Source organism: Zosterops lateralis (genome assembly GCF_965231275.1).
Source record: "Zosterops lateralis genome assembly, chromosome: Z".
In the NCBI taxonomy this organism is placed as follows: domain Eukaryota; kingdom Metazoa; phylum Chordata; class Aves; order Passeriformes; family Zosteropidae; genus Zosterops; species Zosterops lateralis.
Window position 1 is genome coordinate 81,903,562 of NC_139800.1, and position 13,499 is coordinate 81,917,060.

General features: G+C 38.3%; 1 protein-coding gene across 6 annotated transcripts in view; it reads right to left on the reverse strand.

Moving 5' to 3' along the window:
• LOC310922377 (ribosomal protein S6 kinase alpha-6) overlaps positions 1-13,499 on the reverse strand; it is a gene marked incomplete at its 5' end in the record, with an annotated part of 36,750 nt that overhangs the window by 12,779 nt on the left and 10,472 nt on the right. For 3 of the 6 annotated variants that reach the window (XM_083882886.1, XM_083882884.1, XM_083882883.1), the window contains 10 exons: positions 613-677; positions 1,114-1,202; positions 2,479-2,549; positions 3,317-3,459; positions 4,523-4,560; positions 4,823-4,929; positions 7,719-7,798; positions 8,300-8,380; positions 9,195-9,276; positions 11,936-12,052. In XM_083882886.1, coding sequence (XP_083739012.1) covers positions 613-677; positions 1,114-1,202; positions 2,479-2,549; positions 3,317-3,459; positions 4,523-4,560; positions 4,823-4,929; positions 7,719-7,798; positions 8,300-8,380; positions 9,195-9,276; positions 11,936-12,052 — 873 coding nt within the window. Of the gene's footprint in view, positions 1-612; positions 678-1,113; positions 1,203-2,478; positions 2,550-3,316; positions 3,460-4,522; positions 4,561-4,817; positions 4,940-7,718; positions 7,799-8,299; positions 8,381-9,194; positions 9,277-11,935; positions 12,053-13,499 lie in introns of all 6 variants that reach the window. The other 3 variants (XM_083882885.1, XM_083882882.1, XM_083882881.1) reach the window with 1 other exon arrangement.

Sequence of the window (13,499 nt, forward strand, 5' to 3'; positions counted from 1 at the left end):
TCAGCACAGCCACATCTCATTTATTCCATCACAGCAAAGGGGAGGATTTATTTCACACACAGCACCTTTGAGAACATTTCTGCTAAACACAGCTCAGAGGATGAGTGAACCAGAGAGCAGAATCATAAAGTGCTGACAAGGAATTGAAGCCAGGAGTTGTGATCTTGCAGACTTTGGATCATCTTGGAGCATTTGAGTTAATTCCTGACCTGTGAGTGGGATGGGAGTGATGCAGAATCAAGTCCAAGACAATTACAGCCACAAGGAGCTGTTGCTCTCGGCAGGGAGCCCTGGACATACACTTTCTGAAGGATTCCTGGGGACACCAGCAGCCTCTCTCACCTACAGAAACTCTAATGGATCATTTCAGCTTGAGAATGCTGCAACTCTTAATTATTTAAAAAGTAAATGCACAATTTATAATTCATATTCCCTATCTGCAGTAAATACTGCAGCTCCAGATGCCAAGGAATTACAGGAGAAGCCAGGATGTGCCAGTCAGCAGTAATGCAGGGTTTACTGTGCCCTATTCAGATGTAAACACTTACACAAATGCTACAAGACACAGAAAAATTAACAACAGCTTTATCATTCAGATTCTTTTGTACTCACATTCCAGTCCACAGTAGAAAAAAAAGGATGTCTCTTGATTTCTTCAACTCCATCTGAACCAGCTCCTGAACAAAAGAAATATTGTGTTTAACACACTTGTGGCTAAAGTCTTTGAATACTGCATAAAAAATTACTTAATTTCTAGAAAGTTTGCACAGACATGGTTATTTGAGGGAACTGTGAATCCAGAAATATTCCAAGGATGTAAAATACCCAGGGAGGCAAAGAGAGCACAAGAAGCCATAAATACAGTGTCTACATTCTTTGCTGTGACACTGTCAGAGCTTTGGCTCACTCCTAAGTCACTGATCCCACATTTTGACCATTCCTTGGCCAAATCCAGGAAGTTATGATCCAAGCTAAGAGGAAATGGTACCCAAATGTTACTGATCACCCAGAGTTGAGAGTCTCCAGCAACTACTTTTTTTTTTTTTTTTTTTTTTTTTTAAATAAAAAGTTAGTCTGAGTTGATTATTTAAAGATCCAAATAAATGAACCAACCTAATCTATTTGATGGGTTCCTTTTAAACAACATCCTTAGGAGACTTTGTGCTTCAGGGCTGAGGAACTGAGGCATTCCCAGCTTTGCTCTAAAAGAAAACAGAGAACAAGTCAGAGGAAGAAACTTATCTTAGTAAAAACTGTCTACACAGATTTCACTGCACAGTTTGATGCATCAAGGACCTATTCCAAAGCCTTGTAGAGTGCACACACTTAACTCACCAACTTTTTAAGTTTCCTATTATAGGAGTGGTTTAAAATAAAACCCAACAAAGAACAAAGACATCAGACCAAAATCAAACCCCACCCACGTCCCCAAAGCAAGCTTTATGCTGAAACAGAGTCCAGTAATTATCTCAGAATATGTAAGTATTTTCAAAGGTGTCTGCATGTCACCAGGTGGTTTTTACCAATAACTACAGTAACTCAGAAGAGACTCACCAAATCCCCAGTTACCTGCCCTTGCAGGGATTGCAACTATTCCTCCAGGGTTCATTGAGCCATCATATAGAAGCTCACTGACTTTACCATTTATTTTATTTAATGGAAACTCTAATGCCAAGGCAGGAAATTCTTGTGCAGAACTGCAGCATCACTGGGAGCTGCAAGGGAGGCAGCTCGTAGTCTAATCCATCCTTTCACAGGCAGCACCACCATGAACTCCCCCTCAGGGCAAGCTCCAAGTGCCCTGTTCTGGGAAGATCAGAGTTTCTCTCTCCCCTTCCCTTCCCCATCAGCCCTCACAGGGCCTGAGGCTCTGCCTGTGCCAGGAGGAAACTGTTAGCTGAGCACAGACAGAGAGAACATATTTGCCCAACAGCTCCACGCACTGAGCACCAGCTCACCCAGTTTGTCCAGTCCAACAGCTTCTGTTGTAACTGGGGTAATTTAAGACGAGAATTTGAGCACGTCTGGGCTCTCCACACATCTGTACACAAAGCAACTCCTGATCCCTTGCTGCTTACAAAACAAGGTGTGCTGTAACAGTAGCAAGGGAGTGTAAAAACAAGAGTGTAAATCAAGCTGCTCTCAGTCACTGCACTGTTCTTATCTTTATTATATGCTTACAATCAAAGTACAGATTCATCCATGAGATTTTAATTGCTGGGGATACTTAATGGTACTTCACAGTCTGGGATCTAAAGCTTATCAAGTGGTTTTGCTTTTCGTTCCTGTTGCAGCTCGGTGCCCTTAGAATCATAAAATGGTTTGGGTTGGAAGGGACCTTAAAGCCCATCTTGTTCCAGCCCCTGCCATGGGGACACCTTCCACGAGACCTGGCTGCACAAGGAGTTATAACAACCTGCTAAAACACATTTAAAATTATGTTTTCAGACTTCTGAAAAAGGAAGGAGATATACTTACTTCAGTATCATATTCATAGTCTCATTTCGATCTTTACCTTGAAATGGCAGGGTACCAGTAAGCATTTCAAACTGGAAAGAACAAATGTTAATCTAAATCAACACTTCTTCCCCCAACTGCTGAAACAAAGTGTTAAGCACAGCACTCTTTCCTACCTCTACATCACACTGGTTGAACTTTGAAAAGATTATGGAAGTGTTACCAAATCTAAAATTCTGCTCTCACTTGCAGTTCACATGATGACAACAGTAGCAAGTGTAGCATGATGATGACAGAGCAATGTTATACATTAGGAAGCTACTTGAAAGTAATAAAATATCCTCCACAAGCAGGTTTTAGATATTGCCATATTCCCAAAACTGCAAGAATGGTAAATTCTAGAGCAGTAGTTTACTTCTCAAGTCCATCTGCATGTCAGGCTGATGCTCTAACACATCCCAGCAGGCACAGAAGTGGCAACAGTTACTGACTTATCTCGCTATTCCACTCCAGCACTCCTTCCACAGGCTCACTCTCAGAAATGTCATTAATATTCCTTCAAACTGAGTCTTCAAGTCTGTTTTTAAATTTAACTATTGAGTAACATGCAAAATAAACACACAAAGTGAAGTCTCTCACACTGACTACAACCAGTTTTAACTACTAACAGACAACACATGATTTTTCAGGTGCCTGATAAACATTCCTTGGAGGTGAAAAGTCAATTTTATTCCACCCAGTAGCAATTCAGTCACTGAACTGCTGCCCTCATCCAAGCATCCCTAATCAGAACTGGACAAGCTTATTCTAAGTGCAGTTGTGTGAGGTTAGCAAGGGAAGCAAGAGGCAAATACAGTACCATGAGGACCCCAAAGGACCACCAGTCAGCACTCTGGTTGTGCCCTCGCCTGTTTACCACTTCAGGAGCCATGTACTCTACAGTACCACAGAAAGAATAGGCCTTCTTCTCTTGGTCTACTGATTCCTTGCTGAGTCCAAAGTCTACAACAACAGCATCACAAGAACACAGCCAGTAAAGAACTTCAGGGGAAAACAAATCAATCAATATAGGGTGATTCAAAATGCAAGTGTTGAGAGGTTTGGGATGGTTATTTTCAGAAATATGATTAGCACAGCTCTCTGTGAAACAAGAGACTGCAGGTATCTGGAGACAGCACATTCAGTTTACTACACACCCCCAAAACCATTCTAAAAGTCATTAAATTCATGACTAGCCATCAAAATTATCACTGAAACAACTCGACATTTGAAATCCTACACGTTTAGAGCTCTAAGATACTCAGAAGTTCTCATTTCCTGTTTACTGCCTGTTTACTCACACAAAAAATTGGTTAAAAGTAAAAATCAGTTTCAAAGGGAATGCAGCCTGCATGGTCTAGTCTTACTGAATGATGAATCAATAGAATCACATTAAAATTATTGCTGTTACATAAGGTAACATGGTTCTGTAACCTGCCTCAAGTTCAGTACAGAACAGCCCTGCATTCCCAGAATATTTCATCCCCAGAACACTTTTGTCTCTGTTTTGAATACAGTGAATACACAAGTCCTTGACACTGGCTCAGCTCTAAAACACTCTTTTTTCACAGGGGAAAATGATTGCTGATCAATGATCCCATCCATTATTCCCACTTTCAGAAGGAAGTGACAAATTTAGGACCGAATTGTATTTAAATATAGCAGAATTTTTAAAAGGCATGCATTTTATAAACCTGATTTCCATCACCATTATTCTATCAAGTCTTTGAGGGTTTAAAAAACTTCATTTTCTCTTGGAATCTAACAGCAATATCTTAGATTAAAATATATGATGAAATCTCTAGTACAAAGTCATCACCTTCAATGTAATTTAAAGCTTCCAGAAATTTATAGTAATTTGTTTCCCAAATAGTCAGTGTTTTATATACATTATTTTCTAGAATATATGTATTTGGATTGTTCCTCACAAAATTATTTTCTGCAATTTTATATGCATTTAAAATTGATAATACATAAACTCAAAAACATTTATTTACAAAGGGCTGTATTCATGAGTGGTGCCTACCTGTTAACTTGATATGTCCTGCTTCATCAAGCAAAATGCTGAAAATTAAAATTCACATTCACCAAAACACATAAATAGCAATGTTTACATAAAACATTTAAAATATAAGCTAAAAATTATGATATCCAAATCTGTTATTACTTTAACAAGCAAATGTTATTTCATTCAAACCACAGATACGTGGTTTAGATTTTGTATTTCTTTACGAAGTCTTAACAGAAATAGCTTTAATTTTTACAGTGGAAAAAAAAGGCAACAAGCAAAATACACATAATAGTGGTAAAATACATTTTACTTTACTTTTCTGGCTTCAGGTCCCTGTACACAATTCCCAAGCTGTGAAGGTGATCCAAAGCAAGGGCCAGTTCTGCGAGGTAGAATTTCACATCTTCCTCTGTAAACATAACCTAATAAGAACTGTATAGATTTACCTTCTGATCTTGTCTTCAGTTTTTAAAACTGCAATCTAAAAATATATAGTTCTATCTGCCTAAATTTCAAACTTACTTTTAAAAGTCCCTTGTGAAGTCATAATTCATGAGTTCAGCCAAGAGAAATTATTTACTAATATCTGTTAATTATAAAGTACACAAAGAACTACATGCAATACTTAAATAAAACCATCAGCATTGCTGCAGAGCATTAATTAACTTTTAGATAATAAAATAATTGTTGTATTTGGTGTAATTGACACTCAGAACTCATCCTGCCAGAATCCCAGACAGTTTTGCACTGCATCATTACATTTAATATATGGCTGCTGTATTGGGTGAGTGTGAATTCACAATAATAAGATTAAGGAAAAAAGGCAAACATCATTTAGGAAAAAGGCATGCAGAATAAAACACCAGTGGCAATAACTATGACACCCTGGGAGTTGAAGAACATACTCTGCTCTAGGAAAAGAAATAAAATTAAAGAAGCCTGGTGAGACACTGAAATATTGATGTTACTTACTTCTAGAGCAGAGATGTATTTCTATCCTGAACACTCCACAGGTTGCTTCTAATTTAATATACAAAAACTGTGCCTGCTTTGACTCTTGTCATGTTCTACAAATTGCTGGAGGAGCTTGGAATCTTTAAACGTCTGGACAGAATTTGGGCTTTAAGGGAGCTATTCCCTCATTTGCTGGATCCAGCAGGAATGGGGAATGGAGCCACTCAGCACGGCCAGACTGGAAGTACCTGGGCTCCCTGAGTCAGTGCCACTGCTCTGAACTGCTCAGGCATTATCTGTTCTCCAGGCACAGATTATTCCCTGATTTCCATAATGACAGGTGCTGACCTCAGGTGAACAATGAAGCTGTTACACTCCACACAATGTCACCTTCACACCTTTGAAGAGCAATGCTCATGATGGGTCTCATCTCTTTCAAAAGAGCAAAGGGAAACCTTGGATTTCATTACTCCTTGGATTTCATTACTCCTTGGAGCAGCCAAAATGCAAATCTCAGAATACAGTGATGCTAAATGCTAATCTACCATCTCCCCATAATGACATCTAAAGCTGTTCTCTGGGTCAAGTTTAACATGATGCAAGCCAGTTAAATTAAATATTACCAATAAAAATTTCATTACACACTCATCTCACTGCCACAGCTGAAACTCTCATACCCACATTAGAATTTAAAGACCAACAGAAGTCTTTTAATAACATCATACTAAACCAAATTAATTTAAAATAATCCTTGTGTGCAAGGTATGGAATGCCACAGGGAATTTATTCTCACATGCCTTGTCCATAAGCTGTGTTTTACCATGGACTTTTGAAATTATCTCTCATTCCCAGAAAATAAAAACCTGGGGTTTTTTACTATCTATATACATAAAAGCCAGTGTAAAAGGTAACTGAAGTGTTAAAAAAATAAAAAAGAGGGAGTCTTAGTAGTAAGAAAACTTGAGAATTATGACTTCTTGATTCCCACAAGGAACACATCCCTCTTTCAACCCCCAGCAAGAGTTCTTATGGATAGCCTTGCATCTCTTATTTAAGAATGTTCCATAGGGGATAATCCTAGTTGGGTTAGTGCAAGAGAGCAGTTCTTCCTCCTATTCCAGAACTCCCTCTGGAATTAGACATTCCATATCAAAGCAGAGCCTGACCTCTTTCCTACCTCGTGCTCCAATAACCCAGGTCAAGTCAGTCACTTGAAATTTTTAACAGCCATTCTAGATCCAGATTAATTAATTTTGAGCTCAATTCTTAAGACATAATCACCATGTTACTGAGCTCATCTTTTAACAAAAATGCCTTCAAATTCTTTCTCTTTTGCCTGGTTCCTAAAGTCAAACCTTTATTTTTATGAGAAGTATAAGGGGAAAAAACTCTCTCCTGGCCTTACATACTGGGAACAAACAACCTCCTCCATGCCATGAAAAAAATCAGATAACACAGTTTTCTCATTTAAGAAAGTGGCTTTTCCTGTGCTTTGGCAATATAAATAGATTTACAGTGGTAAAAACACTGAAAACCTCTCTTGCTGTGAAGCTGTTGAGAAACTGCCATTAAAAATTTAGACCTTTATAAAAGGTTTGCCAAAAGAAAATAAAAGTCTTCTAAACATGTTCATAACACTTAAGGGGGCATGTAATAAATATTTGATAGCAAATGTTTTTTTAAAAAAATAACAACAACCTGTAGCAGTACCCCATTCCCTCCTCTGGAGCTCTCTCTCCAGGAAATAAAAATAGAAATGAGAAATCCAAGGTCCAGTTGTGCGCCAGGGCTGGATGGAGGGGAGTGGGCTCAAATGCACTCTGTGTTCCCACTTGAGGGACTCAGGATGAGCATTTGGATTGCAGCACGAGGCAATTTTACAGTGCAGCAGAAAAACTCTCAGGGCTGCAGGATTCTAGGAGCACCTAAGCTGACTAAGAGCATGAGAACTACACATCCCCTTCCTTCAGTGCTAAATATTCATTTACTTCAGTTGTGTTTCCAAGCAACAAAACATTTTTAGACAAAAGAACTGTACTTTGCAGATGCCGAATTAAAACTTGGGCTACTCATCAATACACACTCGGGTTTCTTAAGGATAGAACAGAACCTACAATATGTAAGAAAAGCCCAAAAGTTATAAAAAACTTCACTGTGACAAGAAATATGGGGGGAAACAAGTTTAGAAGGCAATCCTGTACCAACAAAACCCAATCCCTGTCTAAGAGTGAGTGGAGATAAAATTTTAGGTACTTACCTCTTTGGATAATCGTGTGAATACATCTCCTCCCCTGAGAAAATCCAATATTAAATAGAGCTTCCCTTCAGTCTGAAAGGCTTTAAAAAAAAGTAAATAAAAATCAACAGTTGCATGACAAAGCTACAAAACAGATATAAATGCTTCTACAACTAGGAAATTTCAGTCACAGGCAATACTTTTGTTGTGGAACTGAAATAATTCAGCAGCACACAAGGTAATTTACTGAATGATTCCTCACTTCTTCACATAAGAAAACCTTAGTCATGGGAGATGATTAAAATAATGTTCTTCTATTTCCCCTTTGTCAAACAGGGAAACAGCAAGGATGTCAACTACTGTGGTTTGGTTTAAATCAATGAAAAGTACAAAATCTCTGCAGAACCTGAATGTAAAGATTCAGAACGTTCTTACAAGAGGTCTGAACCCAAAACTTTTATACAAATATGTATTTACATTCCTTTTTTTCCCTGAGTTGCTAGAACCTAATGGGGACCCTCCAAAATTGATACAGAACAAGAGTAGCCGTGCCCTCAAGCAAGGAAAGGAAGTGTAGGCAAAGAACAGGAATCTGAACCAACCATAGTGCAGTTTGACGATGAACGGGTGATTTACTTCTACCAAGATGTCTCGCTCCATTTTGGTACGGACTCTGTCCCGGACTGAGGGGAGACAGGAAAAAACAACCACAGGCTGAGACAAATGCATTTGCTACAACACAAACTCAGCAGAAAGGCTTTGCTGGCTAAAGGAATCTCTTCCCTCACCACCTTATTTGTTTTTAATGTTCAAGTCACCCACAAAATTCCTCCTTTCAGACACTGAAACTCTGGTTTGTTTCTTGCCTTCTCTAACTTTCTTCTTTCCTTCATTGTACTTTCAGCAAACCCCCATCTTTTGTGATAATCCATATTGCTTTCAAAAAAAAAAAAGCTCCCATCTACGTTCCCAACTTCAACTTTTGTGTTAACTCTCTGTCCTGAATATAAAGTATTTTTAAGATTACTTTTTTCCCTTTAACAGTAACAGTCCTATTTACACATAGTGGACTCACACCCATCCAAGTGTCTCCTGAAAGCCAAAACACTGAATTAAATAGTTCTGGCTCCTAGAACAAGGGAATGACTTAATTTTAACCACAGCAGAGTTCTGACTTAACAAAAGACAAAACTGTTTATGAAACAACTTGTTTTCATATAATGAAAATGAAATAACTTGTTTTCATATAATGAAAAGTCTAAAAAAATTAAATAATCCAATTTTAAACTTTAAAAGAGCATTTCTGACCACACAATTAAAGCTACCTGGCCAGATTTAAAATAATACTTAAACATGAATTTACAACTTACTCTAAAAAAAACCTCCTGTCAGAGAAGAGTTATGAACCCCTGATAAATACTTAAGATTAAAAAAAGCTTTTAAATACAGGTGCACTAAATCCCATGGTCCAAAGTCTCAGCTGAAAGACAAACCTACCTTTTAAAGAAGCCTTTTTCAACACTTTCATTGCATAAAGCTGCCCAGCATCAGGCCCAATTATCTTCCTCACGAGGAAGACCTGGCAACATAAAGCCCATTTTTAAATCACTGCAAGCTTGATAATCAAACCCAAACTCTCACAAAGCATTTGCAAACTTCTCATGAACATCAGGCATCTCCCAGTGCTCTGTACCAAGCACACACCTTTAAAGGAAGAGCAAAACTGCATTCCTTGATCAGATCAGAGCTGCAAAGCACCAAGCTCTCTGAAGCATGACACTGGCCATAAATTCTGATTATTTCCTGATTTATCAAAGAAGTTCTTACAGAAAGATGCTTCCTTCTATCACTTTCTTGGAGAATGACAATTCTGCCTGGTCTGCCACCTCCCAAGAGGTTTTTGAGGTTTAAGACCCAAATCTCAGATACGAAACGTTCATTTTCATTAATGAATTCTGTGCAAGTGGTGAGATAAAAGCAATGAAACCTCACCATTTAAGATCAAAGCACCTTTTCCCTCTGGAATAGCAACTCCAACAGGTTTTTCAACTTTTTTCTCTCCAGAAGTGTTTTAAAGATAGATGGGATATAACCTGACACCGAGAAAAGCATATTAGATAAAATATTGCAGTACAGAGACATGGAGCTACACGAATTTTTAAGCACCAGATCTTCCAATTTACAAAATGGTTTGATATGTGCTCCTACTTCTAAATTGCTGTTCTTGTAATAGCAATTCTTAGTTATGAATTATTAGGTTTTGCTGTAACAGAACAACATACAAATGACAAGAGAAAGCCAAGAGTTCCCCAGAATTACCACTCTGATCTCACCTTATCCAGGCTTTCATTTACAATTAATTTATTTACATCTAGAAGTTATATCTATTTTTTCAATGATCTTGTTGAATTTTCCATTCTAGAATCAGAAATTCAAGCACTGTTATGACTAAGTTGTGCAACTTGGGAGAGGGGTTGTTTTTATTTGAAGCTCTGGTTAGAAGAAAAATGTCATCGTGTTTCAAGGTTGTCTGGGTTTTTGTTTTAATAAGTTTTGCCCAATAACTGACCTACAACAGTGCTCTCCTAAAGGCCAAGGTGATAGAAAATAATAAAGAGAGCAATTTGAACACCAGCAACTAAGAAAACAGCTGTAGACGAATACTATCACAACCATAAAAATAAGCACATAAGAATATTTGAGTCTTAATAACCAACAACTTTGGTTATTAATGTGATTTGGTTATTAATGTAATAATAATAATATTAATGTTATTAATATTATTATGTAAGAACACAAGGAATTCATGCACAAGTTACAAATTTTAGCTAATAAGACTCAAAATAGCTGAAAACTGCTGAAGGTCAGTGCCTATTTATTTAATTTGCAGACAAATTCTCCGTAACTCCACATCTGCTTTAGAAGGCACATTGTTCCTCAAAAAATGAAGAGAAAAATTCAGTAACTCAGAAGATTTAACTCTTTATTTCTGGGGAAGTGTTATATATCCTGCACTGATGTCAAAACCAGCCTCCAGGAAACAACCCCTGTGTTTGCCAAGCCCAAATGAAGGACTCTGGGAGTAGAAACTGGGAAGAGAAAACACCACAAAGGCAACAGCCACAGATCCTTCTGGTTTGTTTTCTCTTTTCAATGCAAAGAACAGAGACAAAGAGCTCTGAGCTCAGGTGTGCAGCAGGCACCGTGCAGCTCCTGAAGCTGCTCCCTGAAGAGGCACTGCCAGGATTCCAGAGCTCCAAGCTGCAGGGATTCCGAGCAGGAGCACTCCTTGGGCTGGCAGAACCCTGAGCTCAGGGAAGCCAAATCTGAGTCAGGCCTGGCTCTGCCAGCCCTGCTGAACCCTGAGGGAGCTTCAGACATCTCAAGTCAGGAGTAATAAATATATGGAGCCTTTCAGGCTCCTGCAGTGAGAAGTGTGTGAGGGAATTGGCAACCAATACTACCAGGTAAAGGAATGCTTCTGAAACCTCAAAATATTAAGAAATATTTTAAGTCTGTTCTCTACACTGTCATTTATGGACAGAATACCTTCCTAATGTCAATTTTTGACTCTTTCATTGCACTCCATGCAGAGGTTTGTTCCTGCCTAGAGACACACAAAGAACCAGCAGATTAACAGGAAAATAGGAACAAATATAAAGGTGACTGATTATTTCAGATGTTCCAAAAGATGTAGTTTGAGTCTGGTTTTAAAAAATTAATTACCTTCCTATACACTGGGATTAATATTTCAACTACTGTGTTTCAACACGGGGACTGAAGAGATCAGATTTTCAACTTCACTTCTGCAAACTGACACCCAGTGGCACATTACAAAAGGAAAACACTGCAACAAAAACCCTGCCATATTTCTTCTCTGTGCCATTTGAATAATTAGTGTCTTTTAGCTGTAGATCACTTGATAAATACAGCAAACTAGAAAACCTGAAATACATTTCCCAGGTTATTTAAGTTCCATACTGCTACAATCAACTCTTCTGTAGCTACATAAATACAGATTTTGTGTCTTGAAAAAAGCCAAACACTCCCAGCATGTCAAGTGCTATCACTAAAAGAAAAACCACCATTTCTTTCAGAAGGTTCTGTCCATGGCACTGGAGCAAGGCTGGAAAAGGATTCAATTACTCAATACATTTTCAAACATTCCCAGCAGCCATGCTGGCCAGTATTCCCCTGGAATGTCTGGACAGGTCTATGGAACAAGTTTATCATCTTACCTTTCCAAATGATCCCTGTCCAAGGACCTTAAGTAGTTCAAACTGTGCTGGATCTGCTTTCTCACATCCTTCTTTCACATGGTGTGTAATTGGAATTTCTTTCACACTTCCTTCATCCTGTGATTTCAAAGCAAACAGAATACAACAGTAAACAGGCCTGCAGTAATGAAGTCTTGCTAAAAATGCATGTAAATATCTGGATTTTTCTTTGTTTAGTTTTATTTTAGTAAAATATTTGAAATTCTATTAAGGTTTTAAGGAAAACTGTTCAAATGTAGAGTTTTCCCATCTATCTTTTCTTAAATAGATTCAACTGAAGGAAAATTCTCAAAGAATGCTCATTTCCTTTTGCCATAAATATTTCAACTACAGAAAAGCTGAATTATTTTACATGAAAGGAATAAATGCACAGATTTATAAACCAAGACTTCTGTGCTTCACCTCTGCTTAGCAACTTTAGTTTTCCCAGTGATTACTCTTCTCATCTTTCCCCCTTCCTGAAATAAGTCTTAATGAAAGCCAAATTGAATTTCATCATTTGGGGTAATTATTGCTTTTCACAGCAGCAAATAATAACTCTGGTCATCCATTTGTAGCTGGAGGAACAGGCAGCATTTGAAGACCATAAATAAGAGATGACTCATCTTAAGGACTCTGAGAATCCTTGCATCCAAGAGAACAAACTACTCTGGGGTACGGAGCTCCTGGGAAGATTATCCTGTGTGGGGACCTCCTTCAGACGGCTGACGGTAATTCTGAGCTAGGTGAGTGATTTAATGCTCTCTTGACTTTCTCATGTCCCTCTCATCTTTAGCAGGGCACAGCAACCCCACTTGTGAAAAGACAAACGTTCCTGATGACAATAAATCCCATGATGGATTGCAGCTTTTATGGTGTAAGAGAAGTTTCTGAGAGCCAAAACAAGCAAGGTGTCAAAATAAGCACCCTTGAAATTAAACACTGAGGCCCACAAGAGCAACCTCAGCTTGCAGGTGGAAAAGCAGCAACACCCTCAGCACTATCAAGAATATCAATAAAGTTCTTGAACACAAGAAAATCGCAAATGAAAATCCCATCTGATTTGCAGTACTTCACTTTTGGGGCATCAAATGATTATCAACTGTCTCCTGTCTTCATCTACAGGCCTTCTCTTTGAAAGCTTCACTTAGCAGAGACCAGAGAAACACCCCACCAGCCTCCTGTGAGCTACAGCCCCTTGATGAGAAGTGCAAACCAGGAAAGAACCTGAGCATTGGATGAAACAGCTGGGTTTTGGAAATAACATCATTTTATAGTCAGGTGAACTTACTGCCCCAGACTGTAAATTAAAACTTCTAATCAGCTTTATCACAGTTCATACAGAAGTACCCGGATGAAATTCTGGTTTTACACAGAAATTCACAGTAGAAATCTCTTCATCTGAATTTGTACATACTGCAGTAATTAAAGAAAAAAAAGAAGCAATCATCACACTGCATTAATTGCTTCTGCCTTAATTGCTTTGTTTGTCCAGAGGGGGAAAGAAAGAGTTCAAACAAACATCTTGATCTATTCCCAAACTGTA